General features: G+C 43.6%; 1 protein-coding gene across 1 annotated transcript in view; it reads right to left on the bottom strand.

The window, feature by feature from the left end:
* Window positions 1-10782, bottom strand: part of MCF2L2 (MCF.2 cell line derived transforming sequence-like 2) — a 185600-nt gene extending 174818 nt beyond the window's left edge. The window contains exon 1 of the mRNA XM_074912636.1: window positions 10356-10782. Coding sequence (XP_074768737.1) covers window positions 10356-10458 — 103 coding nt within the window. The 5' untranslated portion in view covers window positions 10459-10782. The remainder of the gene's footprint in view (window positions 1-10355) is intronic.
* Between the last annotated feature and the right edge of the window lie 7392 nt (window positions 10783-18174).

Below are 18174 nucleotides of genomic sequence, written 5' to 3'. Positions count from 1 at the left end.
CAACCTTCCTGCACCAACTATTAGCATGTAATTGCTGGGAGCCTTCTGATTAGTTATGCATGTGATTACAGCTCAGGGTCACACTAAGGCCATAGCTATTTCTGTTTGTAATAACCTTTTCTCTGAATATTGCAAGATCAATAGTATGGTTCCTATGTATGTCATCAGCCTTGGCTTTTATGCTGCAAACACCAATATTGATCACTTCAGAAATTAAGCCTTGGCTTCAGAGAATCTGAACTTTGAACCAAAATGTAATGGGTAACAGTGAACATCAGACTCAAAAGGAGTAAATATTTACAGTCATCCTTTGTTATTTGAAGGAATATTGATTGATAACAAGAGACAAATTTTCCTGATAGTAATTCTAGCCAAAGCATTTCTATTAGAATATGAACTCCATACCACAAAAAAACATTTGAAGTGTTAAAGTTGTAACATATATAATTAATAGGCAACATGACCAAACTTCACACATCCAAATAATCTCATTTCTACTTATTGTTACTAGAGCTGCATGTGTTTGCTGCAGTTCTTCCCCTAGTACCTGTCTGTCAGCACTTGCACATCCTTGGAAAGTCCCAATGAAACCATAGATACTGCAATAACAATAACTGGAGATGCCAGTAACTGTAGGCTAATCCTCTGCCTATGTATAATTAAAATAGGGCTGCTACCTTAAAAGAATTTAAAGACAACAATCACTCTCCTGAAATACTGAAAGATACACCCTTTGGTTTTAGATTTTCTTCACATTCCAGTATCTTGAAATGGTTCTGCAGTGTTACCTGGGAGTAACTCCTATTAAATCTCTGGAGCTCAGGGCATGTATTGAATGAGGGGAGTCAGATCTTGTCAGCAGCTGTTGCCAGGCAGACCAAAATGCTGTACATTAGCATTGTTTGGCTTGTATTTATGTCTTGAAACTGCAGATAACTGCTCTTGTATCCAGGGCCGGCTGTAGACAATTCATTGCCCAAGGGAAACTGGAAATCACACAGCTCAGAGTCATGCAGAGAAAGCAATAGCTGAATGGTTTGCAGCCCCTCATATCTCGTTGCCCTAGGCAACAGCCTGCACTGCGGAAGTGGCAGCTCCAGCCTCTCATATGAAGTCTGTAACATATGGTGTTAATATATGGATTGATACTATGAAAGCCCTACTGTAGTACCATTGGGGTACTCACATATTAGGTGATACGGGTGGGTGCGTAAACAGTCTCAAGAGAAGAGCTGCTGTTTTCCAACCAAGATCTTTGAGACACAGATGAAGTAACAGGAAGCCCAGAGATTACAGCCTGCATTCATGGATGTGGGGCATCTGACACAAGATCCTCTCAGCTTGGCTTTCCTTGAGCTCTTACAGGAACTGACCCAAGATCTCCAACTGAACTCAGGGCAATTCTCACAGTGGGTCATAAGTCTCAGGTCCCAAGGCAGTGCCTGCGCTGTTCTGCCTCTTAAACCTGTTTGCAGCAAGGGCTACAGCTGGGTCGGCTACAGCTGAGTACACTCAGACAAAAATATCTGGCCCTGCAGAGTACTGAGTACTAGCAGTTCCCCATTTATTCACACAGAAATAAAGAGCTCTTTGCACCTTTCTGGATCAGAGTCACTCTGTTGTAATATTGATGAGAGATCATTTCCCATCACCTCTTTGCAATGTTTCAAAGGATTTTGGCTTCTGCAGCAATTTAACCTTTACTCCCATACTTGAGTAATCTAGGTCAGGAATCAGTAACTTTTAAATTCAAAAGCTGCGCTAACATCCCCAAAAGGACCTTTGTATCTCTGTCTAAGCTTCCAGGGAGTCAGCTTTGCATTCACTGTAATAGTCCTGCACTTAGTGCAATGGAGTCCTCAGAGAACTTCATCTCTGTTGCATTCATGGAGCTCTGGAATCAGGGAAGCTCTGCCAACGTGAGGGAGGACTGGGTTGGCTGCCTTGAGGTGCCAAACAAGCCCCTCTGGCCTCAAATCAGGAGGGCACTATATGGTAGTACCTTATACCAGAGCCAAACCATGGGCACAATCCATCTTTGAGGCAGGCAGGGTAATTGAAATCAGTGGCAGTACATCTCTACGAAGGCATGAAGAATCAGTGCTTTGGCTGTGTGTGCTTAGCTCTTGACTGCCTAAAGGATTCAGGACTCCAATTTCATGACAGTAGTGATTTTGGAACAATGCATTTTCAAGAACACTCCAAATACAGTGCACAGCAGGTGCAAAGCTGTGTTTGAGCTATTGTGTGCATGTTGTTCTGGTAAACAAAATGGACAATCATTTCATGACCGCATGGATTTTTGACCCTGGTAGCCTGTCTTTCCTTTGGCCATATTGTCTGGGATATTGTTCTGTACTGTCAGGTCCCTCCAATGGTCAGAAAAGATGGAGACAGAACACAGCAGCTTTGAAGATTAAATCCTAGGGTCCACTGCAATTTGGGATTGTCTGTCAGTTCAGTGCTTCATTCCCTACTACACTGCAAATAAGAGTCTAAGAGAAAACAGAATAAGGCACTATTCATTAATGCTGAATTATTTGCAGGCCTCTGCTGAAAAGGCATCAGCCTTCCGTTAATGCCCCACTGTAAATGACGAGAAGTGAGTGCATATAAATGTGATGTATTTCACCCTTGAATAAATACTGTTGCTTTAGACTTATACCAGCCTGAGTTCACATGCTGGACATGGCTCTCTTCCAGTACATGAGGTCAATCATTCCTCGGAGGCAGTTATGTCTTCAGACTCACAGATGTTATCTATGTTGTGCTTGCATGACAGTGGAGCTTGAAGGTACTGTGATCTCAACCCAATTGTCTCCTACACATCTGCCCCTATGTCGAAGTGGAGCCTGCTGTCCTTTCCTTTGCTAAACTCAATCTTTTCTCTACAGTGTTTCTGCTCTCAGAGCAGTATGTCCCTCTGTGCCATGATTTACAGATAAGGTATTTACAAGTCATGTTTTTTCCATCTATGCATGTAAAGAGTTGGCTGTTTCTTCACCCTGTCTTCCTCCTGTTCCTCTGTTGTAATTCTGGCCATGTCTGGTACACTGGTTAGTGTGAGTCACCAAATCTGACTGACTAATAATGATCCATGTGCCATGTTATCCCTTTCACATCATTCTCCAGTGTTTTCTCATGTGTGTAGGAACAGGCAGCTTTGTAGAGAACTCAGATTTCTTCCAGTCACTGACCACCTGGGGAAATCCAGATGTTACTGTGCCAAACTCTAAAGTGAGGTACAAGAAACTCACTCAGTGGGCTACAACATATCAGCATTAACACAAAATGTTTATGGTTTGCCTTCTCCCAAATGCCTGAACACAAGCCCAGCACTGAAAAACAGGAGAAAATACACAAATGTGGCTAGTGTCATGTACCAGACACCATGCTGTCAGAATGGTTTTAGCAGTCATCCAAGCCTCATGCAGAAAGATTCATCCTAGACTGAATGCTGAGTCGTTCCTTGGGGGCTAAGAGAGGCCTCAAGCACGGTGCAGAAGAAGGGAGAAAGGAGCAAGGAAATGACTTAGCTTATTCTCTACTCATTGAGATGGTCTGGTGCTGCAGGTACCTTCCCAAGTGCTGAACCTGTTTCCCACAGGGAGACATCCTCTCAGGGGATCTCTTGGATTCAGGCACCATATGGAAGGCGAGAAAAAGAATTAAATAAAAGATGAGGCAAGAGGTGGAAAAAGGCCCTTGCATTTAACAAGCTGCCAGGAACTGTGATAGATGTCAGCTCAGTTTAATTTTCAGTGAGGCCACCTGAGCTTCCCTCTGCCACAGAGATGGGAGCAGACAGAGGATCTTCTCTATCTCCTTTTGGCCCTATTTGCTTTTTAATCCTGAGACTTAGCAGTGCAGAATGGTCACAACTGCCTACCCTGTTAGCAAGTGATGACTTCTGTCAGCACCAGCAGCTTTCATTGTGCCTGATCCAGAGACCTCACACAGGAGAAAACCTCCTATACTTGCTTTCCCCCGGAGAGACCCCCCACCTCCTCCATCCAGGTTGCCCTGGGCTTGCTCTGGAGTGTTGAAGATGAGAGGGGGAAGTGTCACAGTCTGAGAGTCTGAGTACCTCATTGAATGATGCTGCAAGAAATAATTTTTCCCCTGCTTTTGACCTAAGATGCCTTTTTTTTTTTTTTAAATTATTATTTCATAACCAACCTTTCCCCCTGAAAAAAAACCCACCCATACACCAAAACCAAAAAACAAATCAAACGAAACCCAACACCACATAGTGTTTGCAAATGCCTGCTCTGGAAATTGGAATTTCCCATTTTCTGCTTTATTAAAACTGTCATATAGGGCTAACACTGTCTGAAATACAGTCCTGAGACAGAGGTGTGATCAGGAAAGCCATGAGAAGACATGACCCAGACAGCAGCACTTGCTTGCAACTGAAACATGCATCTTGGAATAATTGTTTGAGTCCCAGCTACTTTCCAGGCACCAACAGACAAGCTACAGAGCTCAGCAGAGCTTTGTAAGGATGCACAGGACCCAGTGCCCTCATGCATAGCTGTGGAAGAGCCCATGGGCACCACCAGTACTAACAGCAAAACTTGGATCCTGCCACCTGACTTTCCTTTAATAATTTTCTCATGTTAAACACTCCTCCATGCATTCACTCCAAGAAACAAACACCTACCAGCCATTACTGAGGTAGGCTAGTAAATAAAGGAAAACTGCTGTAGCATTTGATTTAATGGCAGCAATGTGGAAGTTTTTGAAACAGTGACCTACAGATTGACAGACTGGATCACACCTCAGTTCCATCCAGCCTAGTACCCTGTCTCCAACAGTTGCCATCACAAAATGCGTAAGCAGAAAGTGTGAAAACCCTGCAGCAAGCAGATGGTGGATGGTAGCTACTCCTATTCCCTTTTTTCCCCAACAAGCTGGTCTCTTACTGGCTTGAGAATGGAAGCGCAGAGTTTAACAGCCAGTTGTGGGGAGGATATCTATAAAGGAAAAAACAGCGAGGGCTCTAAGCAGCCTTTCAGTTCTGTGGAGCTCTGCATGGCTCTGCTCATTGCATGCTGCTGTAAGAGAAATGATTAACAGTAACACACCTGGATACTGTAGGGTTTTTCTAACTTTCTCTTGAATACTGTTAAGGATGGTAGAGTCAGAGTCACATCCCATATGAAAAAGTATTAGCTGAAGTAAAAGACAGAATGTAAAAGAGGAATACCTCTGAGCTGACCTTTCCTGAAACAAAAGCAGCCTTAATGCAGACTACTGTTTCTACTGGTTGTAGGATGCTCTTTAGTCACCTCTGTCTCCCTAAACATGAGTCCAAACAATCACATATTTTGCCTTGAGACAAAGAGTAACTCCAGATCCCCAGCTTACAACAATTTCTTACGGTCTTTATTTCTGATCATGCCTCAATAAACCAAGCTAGAATGGGGTCTTGCTACTTGTAATAGTCTACATTTTGTAGAGTGCGTTAGGCACATCTGCATATTTTTCATGGATTTCTATGAAAGCTTGATTTCCACTTTTTATAGGCACAAACTTTGCAGCATTAGCAAAACACTTTTAAATAGTTCCTTATTAAACACTTCCCAGTTGAAACAGCTGCACAGAATAAGCCATATAGAATGGGGTAAAATTAATAAACACAACCTAGGAACAAAAATGTAAACAAGTAGCTTTTTTTTAAGCAACAAAACCAAAATTCACAAATTGTTATTACCTCTCCCCCGTTCCACTGTCCCATGTGGATTCTATGGTGTCTAATAGAATGAGCTTATTGGCCTTTTCTTCACTAATTGCATCTTTCTCTTCTCTTCAGTGACTATTTTCATATTTTGCATGAACTTAATATTTTAGACCTATGTTACTTCACCAAATTTGGCAAAAATTGGCCAACACTTCAAAAGCTTTATTGGGGTATAGAGAGAAAGATGCAGAGAACACAATCACAAAAGGTCAATTTTTTAATAGAAGTAGGTTAATGGGAAAAGGAACTCCAAACTACCACTTCCCATTAGCATGAGAGCCCCAGCAAATTTAGCAAACACATTTCTGCAGTTTTCTATTGTCCTGTTTCATTGGGAAAGCAGTGATAGATGCATCTTACTTTTGGGTAAGGAAATCTGGTGTACTGTGGTTGATAGAAAAGACTGGTTGCCCCTAGCTTCTCACCAAAAAACTGAAAGTAGGACAGAGCTGTAGAATCAGTGGTTCGAAAAGAGCTCCAGAAATGCATGAATGCTCTAAAACAAAGGGAAGAATTTTCTGTTGCAGACAGGGGAATTTTCATTGCCTTGATTTAAGCCTTTGCATAGAAGTAGCAGAAGGCCTATTTGATACGGTATCTTGAAAGCTAATTTCTTTTAAAAAAATCTATTTTGAGTGTCCTTGCTGTACACAGACACAGATCAGAAACATTACAATCATCTATCCAGCTGTGACATATTAGATTATTTGTGGCTTTGCAGCATAAAACAGATTCTGTGACTTGTGATGCTAAGCCATCGGCCTCGGATAATAGCCAGCTCGGGTTATTCCATTCTGCTGACCTAAATTCCTCTCAAACAGTGAAGTGGACACAGTATCATCCTTCACTTCCTGTCCCAAATTGTGGCACAGCTTCTCTTCACAAGCACAGATATTCTCCTCAGAGCTGGTGGTTAAGCCAAGAGTGGTAGGAATGGACCCACCATGGTTAACAGTGATTGTGTAAATTCTGAGATCTCCATCCTAAACCAAGTTCTGCCACCGACTTTCCTTTTGATCCCCACCAAGTTGCTCAAATTCTTTTTTCTATTCAATAAATGGGAGATCGCATGTGTAAAACCAGATGAAACTGGACATGAACGTATGGGGTTTTTTTCTTGTATTTATCATTTGTGCAATGTGCTGTTTTCTGCAATTTGACATCAGTGCCTCCCCTACCAGGGACACTGACGAACAGCTCACCTGGATCCAGTTGTCATTTGAAGATGTAAGGAGCTATTACAACTTAATTGGGAGTCTCTAAGAAAACCCTGCCTCTAATGTGTTGCGGAATTCTTTGCTGGTAAAGAGAGGAGTCAGGCTCTGCTGTTTCCTTTTGAGACAGCTGACATTGGTTCTGGGAGCTCCATCTTATTATAAAAACATTTTAAGAATAAAAAAATCTGTGGAAAATGGGGCACTGGGTGGAGGTGCTTGTGTGCGTAACTGCCCAGAACATTGCCCACACATAGCAAAGCTGGCATCAGACTTCTGGGAATCAAGTGTGGGTGGGTAGTGAGTGTACAAAAGCATATTCTGGTGGGCTTCACAAGCTGGAAGAGCTGTACCATTCCCACATGCAAACAGTCCTGCTGTCAGCACCAGGCACGTCATTCAGCAAAGCTTCTTCCCTCCCCATCATAGAAGAGCTGCCACCTACCAAAAGGACACGTTTTTTTCAAGAGATGAGTGTTTCCCCAACACCTCCCAGCAATCAATGAAAGTAGGTTAAATTAAAAAAAGAATCTTGACGCAGTTTTGGTAACAAGATTGGGTAACATTTTGTGCTAAATCTTGGATAGCAAGCAGAAAGCCTGCTAGTATTCACAAACACTACTCCTGTCCTAAACACCTGTGGTGGCCCCATTACCTCACCCACACCAGGGCAACCAGGAATAATCTCAGAGAGGCTGTGGGAGCACAGTGCTATTTCAGAGATCTAATTTGGTCCTCTATTGTTTGACACTGTGCAAAGATGTGCTGTAGGGCAGGGTGCATGAAAAGTACCAACTTAAGAGAGCTACTGTGGAGTAGGTAAATAACTTCAATGCTTTGATTTTTAACCTGGGTGAAGCAGGTAGCTATGTATGAAGTCTGTAGCAGGATAAGAGGCTTTTTTTACAAGCACGCGAACAGTCTAACACAACACGAGTCAGCTAATGAGGGATCAAAGCTTCTGTCCAGAATAAGTTGAGCTCCAGGCAATTAGCTATGTTTGTGACACTCTTATTGACACAATAAACTGGTGTGTCATCTACTTCACACAGACCAAAATGATCCCATAAAGTTTTTATTGCAAATATAAAGGTCTTGCTTTTTAATGCTACCATAAAATTCTTGTTTGGCTTTTTGCAAATACTGTGAATAAAGTTTCTTCCCTCCTGCTATTGGGTGATCTGAGAGCTGTGCTGCCAATCAAGAGTTGGCTGCATTCTAGACAGGTAAAATGCCATCAATCCAATCAGTAATATGAGGATGACAGATGCTGTAAAAATAGGAAACATTGTAAAATATGTTCATGGTGAGGGATCCTCTCAGTTTGCTGAGAGCCCTTTCACTTGTTTGAGCTGTAAAGATTCTCACTGAACTTTCAAGAGACCCCTGCAGCTGCCCAAGAATTCCCGTTTCAACAAGTTACTGCTGATTCAGCTAGCGCAACTCATGTTACAAGGTGTGATTCATAAACATGGTGCATCATCAGTGGCCTTGGAAGACATGTTCTTCCTTTGGCCACTAACAAATTTTTTTAACATTACTTGCTTCCATTTTTGTACAGCTGCTTTTTCTAGTTACATGACCTGATAAAAAATGAGCACTGCCTACAAAAAGGCAGGCAGACTCCACGAGTACGGGCTGATTTCTAGGTCTTGAATGGCTGAGAAAATGGTGGGACTATCCTTCCCTGTTGGAAGCCGGTGAACCAGGTTCTTGCCTCAATGTGAAATGGAAAAAAAGCAAGATCTGTGAGCTTAATCCCTCTCCCTGTGACTGACCTGCTGGTTGACTTCCAGGAAACCAATGAGACTCTTTAGCCTCAGCCACATGACCCAGGAACCTCTCTATTTTTCAGCGAACAGAGGAAGGGTTCATTAACATCTTTCTAGTATCCAAAATTATTTCCTACATTGCTAAATGCTAACATAATTCTATGCTACCTCTAACAAATCCCTCCCAACATCAAGGAGGGTCTTCAATGTGGGTGACAGGGACCTGTATTTAGTCTAACAGGAAAACCAGGAGATGCTCAAATCTCTTTGGCTCCACTGAAATAGTCCTCCTAAAAAAAAAAAAAAAAAAAAAAAAAAAAAAAAAAAAGTGTCTCATACTGAATCCCAAATCTTCATAATAAAAATGTGAATTCATGTGACTTTGTGTCAGTCTGAATTTGTACTATTGCAAAGCAACTCATGTTGGCATCACTGGGTCAAAGAGGCTGACGCTGCAGGCTCTCCTGGCAATCATACTTTCTCTCCCATACCAAGCCCCTGATGAGGTTACCAGGAGCACCAAGACTGACCCCTGGAGAAAAGCTTGAAGAGATGAGACCTGGTCTTAAGCATTTTTTTCAGTTTAAAACTGCTTTTGTCCTATTTCTTTAGGCAAGCTACCAATTGCATTTGCATTCTTAAACTTAGTTCAGCTGTTACATCTAATATCAAACCCAAAAAGAATTTTGGTCTAAAATATTAATTTTATATTCTTCAAAAGCCACATTTTGGTCACACTCCATTTCATATACAGACTGGGCAAAGTCAATGGCAAAGGCATTTCAGGAACCTATACATCTTTGGCATTCACAACACACAATCCATTACAAACACTAACAGCTATAAAATTTGCTCCCATGCAATGCACCTAAAAACATTCTCTTTACATGATGCAACACAGACACAATCTGCTTTAACTCAATTGTATGTAAAAAAAAAGGGTCCCAAAAGCTTTTCTCAGTTGATATTTTAATTGTCAGCAGCTCCTACTGTCTTGCTAGTTTCAGGTTATTTGGTTCCCTGTAGTTTGGCCACCAGTGCCAGCGAGTGGGTAGCCAGCTTAGACTTACAAGGATGCCAGTGCATAGTACAAGGCCTTACCTGTGTTCACTAGCATTTGAAGCTTAGCAAACAGTGAAATCAAGCCTGACATGGAGAAGAGCTTTTAGAATCCTGTCCTAGCACCTTCAAGAACCCTTGAAACAGCAGTAGGAATAAAAAAAGACTCTGATAATGTGCTACTATTCCAGTACGACAAGAAAATGCAAAGCACACCAGCAATGCTGTTGCTCCAGCATTCTTCCACCATCCTTTTTCTATACCATCTCCCTGCAAGGACCGTGCTTGGGTATTTTACACAGATCACTTCACAGGTAGGACACTCTGCTCTTATTGTTTCTGCTTTTCAAAGAACTGCATGCTTGAGAAACAAACCAAACCATCAATAAAAAGCTGTCTAATTGCCCAAAGCCATGAGTTTGCAATCTGCTGATGGCTCCTCTTTCACACACAGGTGTGATAGTCACACAAAGGCTTCCTGCCTATACAGAACATCAGCACCTCCGGGGGGACTAGGGCCCCCCAATTTACACAAATGTATTGAGAAGAAAAATAAAGGTGTCTTACCCACATGGGTGATAACCGTAGTCAGTCGCTGGGTGAGCTCCTGATGTGACATCTCTTCTTCTTTTAACCAAAAAAGCATTTCACACAGGGAACTGCACAGCATCCAAAAAAAGATGCACCCAGAGTGGGAGGCTGCACACTCACTGCCTCGCTTGCACACAAAGCGAGGACCACTCCCACGGCACGGCCCTTCCAGCTCTCACATCTTCTGCCGGCTGCTCACCTCTTCCAATTCGCTGCCGTCCGTGCATGGACCTAGAAATGCTCCTTCCAAAAGAGGATTTTACCCCCCTTGACAACAGGAAGGGAGCAGGAGAGGGGAAATTAAAAAGGAAAAACAAGCAGGCGAGTTGATTGCTTATGGCTTTTTTTCTCCCTTCTCCCGCGGATGAGGCAAAGGATAAAGAGACAAACCAGCAGGCAGATACCTTCCTCCAGGGAGACTTTTGGATGGTGATGCTGTGAGTCAGGGAAAAATCCTGGAGGTAGGAATGGCATCGGGAGGAGTGGAGCTGGCAGGAGAGCTCTAACAGCAGCAGCTGCTGTGCGACGCTCTCTTCACCAGCGTGCCTGGGAGCCGCGATCCACCCGCCCGCAGCCGCCGATGCTCCCCCTTGGCCCCTGGGGCCCTGATGCCTTGCAGCTGTCCCCAGGTGGAACCCTGCAATGTCCCCAGGGAGCCTCCTCCCACCCCCTCTAAAAGCCCTTGCCTGGCAAATGGGGCTGCCGCATACACGGAGGGGGTCAGTGGGGGTTTTAGGGGTGTTGTGGTCAGAGGCTTTGCTGCCCTCCTGCACGGACAGGATCCCCGAGATCCTGGTGTGTCTAAGCCCACAGGACCCTCCCCAGCTGCACACGTACAGGAAGGGTGAATTCATTACCCCTGGGTGCTGGGCAGGGCTCACCTGCCTGACGGCCACAGAGCTCAGCTGTGCCGGTGGGCAGGCGGGCACTGGTGGACAGCGGTGGGCCAGAGCAGGTCTGTGGGGGCAGCCGCGGGGTGCCAGGGACACAGCTGAGCCGTGCACGGGTCCGTGGCTGCCGTGGGGCAACTGGCTGCCGAGCCACGGGAGAGCTTCATCCCGGCTACAGACCCCAGCTGGGATCTCAGAAGAGGAAAAGTGAGGCAGGCAAGAAAGTGAGAAGGGGCAGGGCATGCCAGACTCGTGTGCCTCCATTCTCTCTTTGCACCTCCTCCTTTAAAGCTTACCTGAAGCTCCACACAAGATACTTCTGGAAACAGGGAAAATTTATTACACATATAAAGATGAAGAAATAAAATAGACAAGGGTCCAGCTGCCTCCAAGATCTGCTCTATTCCTGCAGAATGGATTCAGCTCTAATACCAGATTTCCCTACCCATCCATAGGATTTTGCTTGGGTCCACCCTTCCAGATGTGCCAAAGAACATGATAACATGTATACACAAAGCTGGAGCTGTGGACTCACTGGATCTTAAAACACAATTAGTGCATCGGTCCTGGTGTTGCAAAAGGTTTTATCTACCTCTGTGATGGGAAAATCCCATAATCAGCTGACTGACCTACAAACCAGTCTGAGTATCTGTGCTGTCATCCTCATTTCGGGATGATTGACCAACTGTGCTGAAAGGTTTCTTGCATACATCTGTTGAGTCAGTTTAACAGCAAGTCTGCCTGAAAACAAGTGAGGAGGATGACTTCAGAGCCACCCACCTGCTAACATTTTGGGATTAAAGCAAAAGCCACATTTTTCTAAGATCCTCTTTTTACTGCCCATCTGGGCAGTAAAGTTCAAACTCCAAAGACCTTGACTAATGTTAAAAGGGTTCCCTCAACTAGGGAAAATATGACATTATCAGGGAAAAAAACCCATATGGGAAGCAGACTGACACCCAGACATAATCCTTGGAGGGGTCTGAAAGATCTGGGATGTTTTATTTTGCTCTTGGAAGGTCACAGATTACAGGTAGGAACGCGGGACTGGAAAAGTCATCATGTTTCCAAACACTTAACAGATTTTTTTTTCTTTTCCTCTGCAGGCAGAGACACTGTATAATCCCATTCATAAATGAAGTTATCTCCACTGAGAAGCAGTGTAGATGGTTTGCTCTCACTACTCCTACAGCAAGGCTGTTCAAGAACATCAAGGATAGCTAAGAGCCTTTGTTTTACTTTAGCTAAATTCATTCTCAGTTATTTTAAGACCATATGCTCCTGAATAACAACATTGTTATTCAGCACCAGTAACTGTAGAAACGTGTATATTTGCTATTTTAAGACCCTGTTTCTCTTATTATTTGTTCTTGCTATGGTAATCTGCATTCCAGTTTTTCACTGTACCTTCAATAATTTTTGAACCTGTTGGTCAATTGCAGTCCATCTCAGGAGACAGAAATTAGTTCTTACAGGTTCATTGAAGATTAGAAGGTGCACAAAGCCTAAAAGGGGAAAGGATGTAGTAGGGACTGAATAATTATGTTTTATGACTGCTCCCTGCCCATCTTATATGGTGGGATGGGTTACATAGGATTCAGTCAGAGTTGAGGGTGCTGTCCTATGATGTGAGTTATAAGGAACAAAAGGGGGAAATTGGGGTTATTTTGGTGGGAGGGTTTGGGCTGCAGGATGCAGCCATGGGATAGGAAACTCCACTAGTTTTACTATTCATGGGATAATTTCTTTACACTGCCAAGATTCAGTGGTGCCTGCATTAAAAAAAGGCTGCTGTTCGTAGTGTGTGTTGCCATTACAAATTCCAAAATGGAAGAACCACAGGGACTTAACCAAGTCAGAAATACTACAAAAGCACTGGTGATCCACAGTTCAAGACCCAAGTTGAGAGGGGGGAAACAGGAACCTGGACTATAGAGATCTCCTGGAGACAGAGAGAAATTAAAGCCCTGTGTTGGCCACTCGAGGAATGGCTTAAAAATGCTGAAGCAAATTAGTCCATCACTGTGATAGTAACAATTTCCAGTGCTGCAAATATTTGTGAAATTGAGCCAGCGCTTTTACAAATACAGACTTTCCCTCTGAAAGATAAAAGCCCTTGCTGATATATATGTATTAGAGGTACAGAGGATGATGATTTACATTTCAGGCATGAGTCAAGGTCTCACCAGAAAGCAGGGCCAGGGGCTGTACAAACACCACAATTCAACTATTAAAACAATGGCCAACAGGCAAAAGAATTTGATTTCTCCATAGAGTGACAGCCTGACAAATTGCCAGCCATTTATTAGATCCTGAATCAAACAGCTGAGGCCCAAGCTTTTTAAGCAATTTTAATAAACAGTGAATTGCACATTGCAAACAAAAAAGGTTTACACGTTCCTATGGCCTGGCCAGATGGGAGAGGAAACTCTCACAGCAAAAAATATAAATAGATCAATCTAATCTTTCCTCTTTTCATTTTATGTAGCAGTATATCTCTTTCTTGTGTCACTAAAAACCATTCAGCCAACTGAGACTGAAGGGCTATTAAAGATCAAAATGAGATCCATTCATGAAACTAGCCTATCATCTTCACTGTATTGATTATCCCCATTTCCCCAGTCCTACATAACCTTTATAGGCTAATGCATCACTTAGTTTCTCAGGAAAATCTCCTTCCAGAACAAGATCACAAACTTCTGGTGTACAGAGTGCATCTGAAGACACTTTCACACCAGAAAAAAGTCAGGCTGATGAAATAACAGAAAAGTTTAGAATCCCTTTCCCAATTTTCTTCTTTTGCAAACAAGCTACTTCTGTATCACACCTCTTCCTCCTTTAACTTTTGTCTATAGACTGTCTGATCTCCATATCAAAGGCTGGGGCTTTATTACTCACTGGCAAGAACTGTAACACTGTTGGCACAATCACGAGAGGTTATGACACTGTCACCACTTCTGACTGGTTACGGCAGTACTTTAGATCTGCAGCACATTTCCATTAGCAGAAGAAACTGGTAAATGAGTCAGATACTTCTTTGATGCATACCTACAAAGAAGGCACACAGAGAGATGTTTCCCTTCTGTAACATCAGTCACATAGTAAAGGAAAATACCACCCCATATTTCAAGTTTTCTTACTTTTGTTCTTTTTGGAACACTTCATTCAACTGTGCTCTTGCTTAGCTTTTAAGAGGGTCATGGTGCTAGTGCTCCTCTGGCTGTTCTTGGCTTTCCATTGTCCTCTCAGTCAGCTCCTGTGACAAATCTGGGCTTCTCTGCCTAAACTTGCATGTACACATTTTCTCCCACACACAGCTCCCCCAGCAATGCCTAGGTCTCTGCCTTCAAGCTTAGCCTCTTGCCTAAACTTCGCAAAGCCTGACCTGCTTTGCCTCAGATGCCGTTTCAGCTACTTTACTTGAAAAGGAGCACAGCTGTTTCTAACATCCATTCTGAAGGAAAAGAGGTTGCTGAAGACACTAGTTTTAGCAAAGTGCTCTGCTCCTCTCCATTTCTTCCTTCCCCATCATAAACCTTTTTGTCACTATCATTTACATCCATCGTTCACTGTCTGTGCTCCAGAACAGCTGTCCTGACACAGACTGGGACAGTAGCCCATCTGTGAGTAGGACCATTAATATACCCTTAGGAAAGAAGGTATGAAACAGCCTTAAAGAGAGAGTTCTCCAGTATTCCACTTTCAGATTGCAACAATCTGTAGTTCATGGCCTTTCTGATCTTGAGTTTGTATTTGCCTGATCATACTTAATACTCCATTTCTTCATTAATCTGTCTCATCATTTTTTGAATCTATGTGTAATTTATGACAGCTATAAAGTTTGGTAGCAAGCAGATTTGCAATTTAAATACGCACTGTGTGAAAAAAAAAAGACTTCTTCTGGTTTTAAATATGAAGCCTGATAGTTCCATTTCAGGCCTCTGGTTCCCGCATCTTCAGAAGGAAGGGATAATTCCTTATCCACAATATCCATCTTAGCCCTGAGTTTCCATACAGTGATCATATCCCGCAGTCACTCTTTCCTGAGCTGAGATGAATGCTGTCCTAGTTACTATTTCTTCCTAAAAAAATAAGCCAATTCATACCTTTCAACATTCTTGCCATCTTGCTTAGAACCTTCTCTTGTTTACGCAGCTTGGACAGTGAAAACTGCCAGTTTCAGTCTGCTCTGTGTTGCTTACATAATTCTCACAGAACTCTTCCAATGCTGAAAGCTATTAGATAAATATTTGCTGTTAACCTTTTAAGAAGATCCATATATACCTATTTCTATTGCATTAATTTATTTCAGCACTTTCTATCATTTTTAAAACATAGCCTTAATTTTGGACAAAGCTGTTGGACAGTGATCCTGTAATTTTTAGGGTCAGCTTCCTTTCTAAACTCTATGTAGTTTATTCTAAGGAAGCCACTACTCCACTTTCAGTGTCATAAAAAACCCCGAGGTCATCTCCCAGGAAACATTAATGTCAACTGGCTGAAGATTTAAATTGATGGAGGCATGGGCAGGTCTCCAGGGCAGCAGGCAGAGTAACTTACAAAGACAGACATCCTCTGCCAAACAATTCTTCTGCCCTGCTACTGTCCCTAACCCCTGACACATCTGTTTTTCACCATATGAGCTCTTGAACCCTCAATCCATTGTATACCTGCAAAAGCTGGCATAAGAAGATTGAGAAGGAAGGAGACCAGGGTTCCCATTTAAGTCAGCTCAAGCTGCTATAAGTGTCCTGCCACCAACAGATGCAGTCTTCACCTCCCACATGCTCCCATTTCTACCCCCTGTCTGCTGTAGTAGTTGTGCAATGTCTGGGATCTTTTCACTGATCTGTGGGATCTGTTTTTACTAGTTGTGAAACCAGACCTGGGGTACCTGGAAGATACTAGGGTTCACATGTGACTGGAGGACCTGGCTATGACAAGAATGAAGAAATTTTGCCTTTCATCAATATCAGTAATGAAGCATCTGCCACTGGGGTATTATGATTTTCAAATACCAACACATCAGGGCTTGTATAGCTTTATAAATTGAAATCAATAATCTTAAATAGTCTTACATAAGAACAAATCCAGCATGCAACAAATGATTAGCATTTTCATGCTAAACTCACCTTTCTATGCATTAGACTAGTAGTTTCTATGGGCCACATTTGAGAAGCACTGATGAGGCTAGTGAAAAACAATCTCTGCCATGGGAAACACTGGAGTCAGGCAAATGAGAGGACGTCATAACTGCTGCGTTTGATCTGTTGGACCCTAAGACAGTGAATGAATGCCATGCAATAGAATAGAGCAAGCATAGTTTTCAGTCCTTGTGGAGTGGGCGGGAGAGAAAAACAGGGAGCAAGAGAGAGGAGCTTGCATTTCATTATCCCTTCCTGGAATTTTTAAGGTTTGTTAAGGTAATAAAACAAAAATTTGTATTATGGAGTTAACAATGTAGCAGACAGCAAGTTCCATTGCTGAACTGAAGATGAGGCTCATACATAGTTCATAATATGCTCAAATGACAGTTACATTTGAAATGGCCCCATTAAGGACAGTGGATCCAATAGAGACCACCAAATAGAATGAAGCTTTAAAAATACAATGAAGCTTTATACAGTTTCAGAAAGCTAAACAGTTCTAGCTCCTTATATGTCTTACCATTTCCACGTTCCCATGACTTGGAAGTACCAAATATAATCATAGTGGGGGAAAAAAATAGCATTGCATTTTCATTTAGAGCAAGACAACTTCAGTAATTATATGTGTTGGCATTTCTTGCTGTTAAGGCTACAATCTGGATTTCATACTTCAATAGCAGAATGTCAGATGAGAGGAAACAGCTTATTTAAAATTGCCCAGACAAGGATTACAGGCTTGTCTCACTGATAGAATGATGTATTTTCAGCCTAAATTCTTTTCTGCATCTCCTTTTCCAGAGACTGCTCATCTGTTGCCATAGAGACCATTTCCAGTCTCCTCTTTTCCCTTGCACAGGTTCTATTCTGGGTGATGGCTACCGCAGCTGCCCAGGCCGCTCCGGCTGTGCCTTGCACCCAGGAGCAGCCGAAGGGGAATAGTAAAGCTGAACATCTGCAACCACACAACATGCAGCTGCTGGTATCAGAATTGCTTTTAGTTTTTATCCACAACGCTGGTACATAATTGGGAGGATAAACTACAGCTACCCAGTACACGAAAATGTGGGTGTGTATCACGACTGCCAAATCTACAAGGATGCTTTTTTGTCATTTAAAGGGAACTGTCACATCAATCACACCCCTCATTTTTTTCTTGGCTTTACTGTAATGGAGAATATTATAAGTAATGGGAAAACAAGAAGGATTCACTTTGCTTCACTAGTAGCTTTTGCACCAATAACCCCCGTGCCTGTACACCTGGGGGAGCTGCTCGCATGGCTACAGCAAGGGCCGGAGGTTTGAGCTGCGATGACCATACAACGGCAGATCGCCAGGGGCAGCTGGAGCAAGACAGGCCTGGGACAGAGTCCGGCTTTCGCGGGTTCCAGTTCCAGAGACCCCCAGGCCGCACCTCAGCCGCCAGCAGGGCAGGGCAGGGCAGGGCAGGGCAGGGCAGGGCAGGGCAGGGCGGGGCGGGGCGGGCCGGGGCCGGGGCCGGGGCCGGGGCCGGGGCCGGGGCCGGGGCCGGGGCCGCAGCGGCTCCCACCTCCTGACAGTAGCAGCCCCTCCTCCGCTTGCTTTCGGCACTGCTTTTCTACAGCGCTTTTTTTTTTTTTTTTCCCTTCTTGCAGGGGAAGGGGCATTTGGGAGAGGTGGCGAGGAGGGGGGCCCGGCACCCCCGCCCTGAGGGGAGGCGCTGCCGCGGCGCCCGGAGGTAGCCCCGCCCCCCGGCCGGAGGGAACCTCCCCCCCGAGCGCG

This window comes from Athene noctua, chromosome 8 (assembly GCF_965140245.1).
Source record: "Athene noctua chromosome 8, bAthNoc1.hap1.1, whole genome shotgun sequence".
Lineage (NCBI taxonomy): Eukaryota > Metazoa > Chordata > Aves > Strigiformes > Strigidae > Athene > Athene noctua.
The sequence above is the reverse complement of the archived record's forward strand: the minus strand, read 5'-3'. Positions and strand labels throughout refer to the sequence as shown.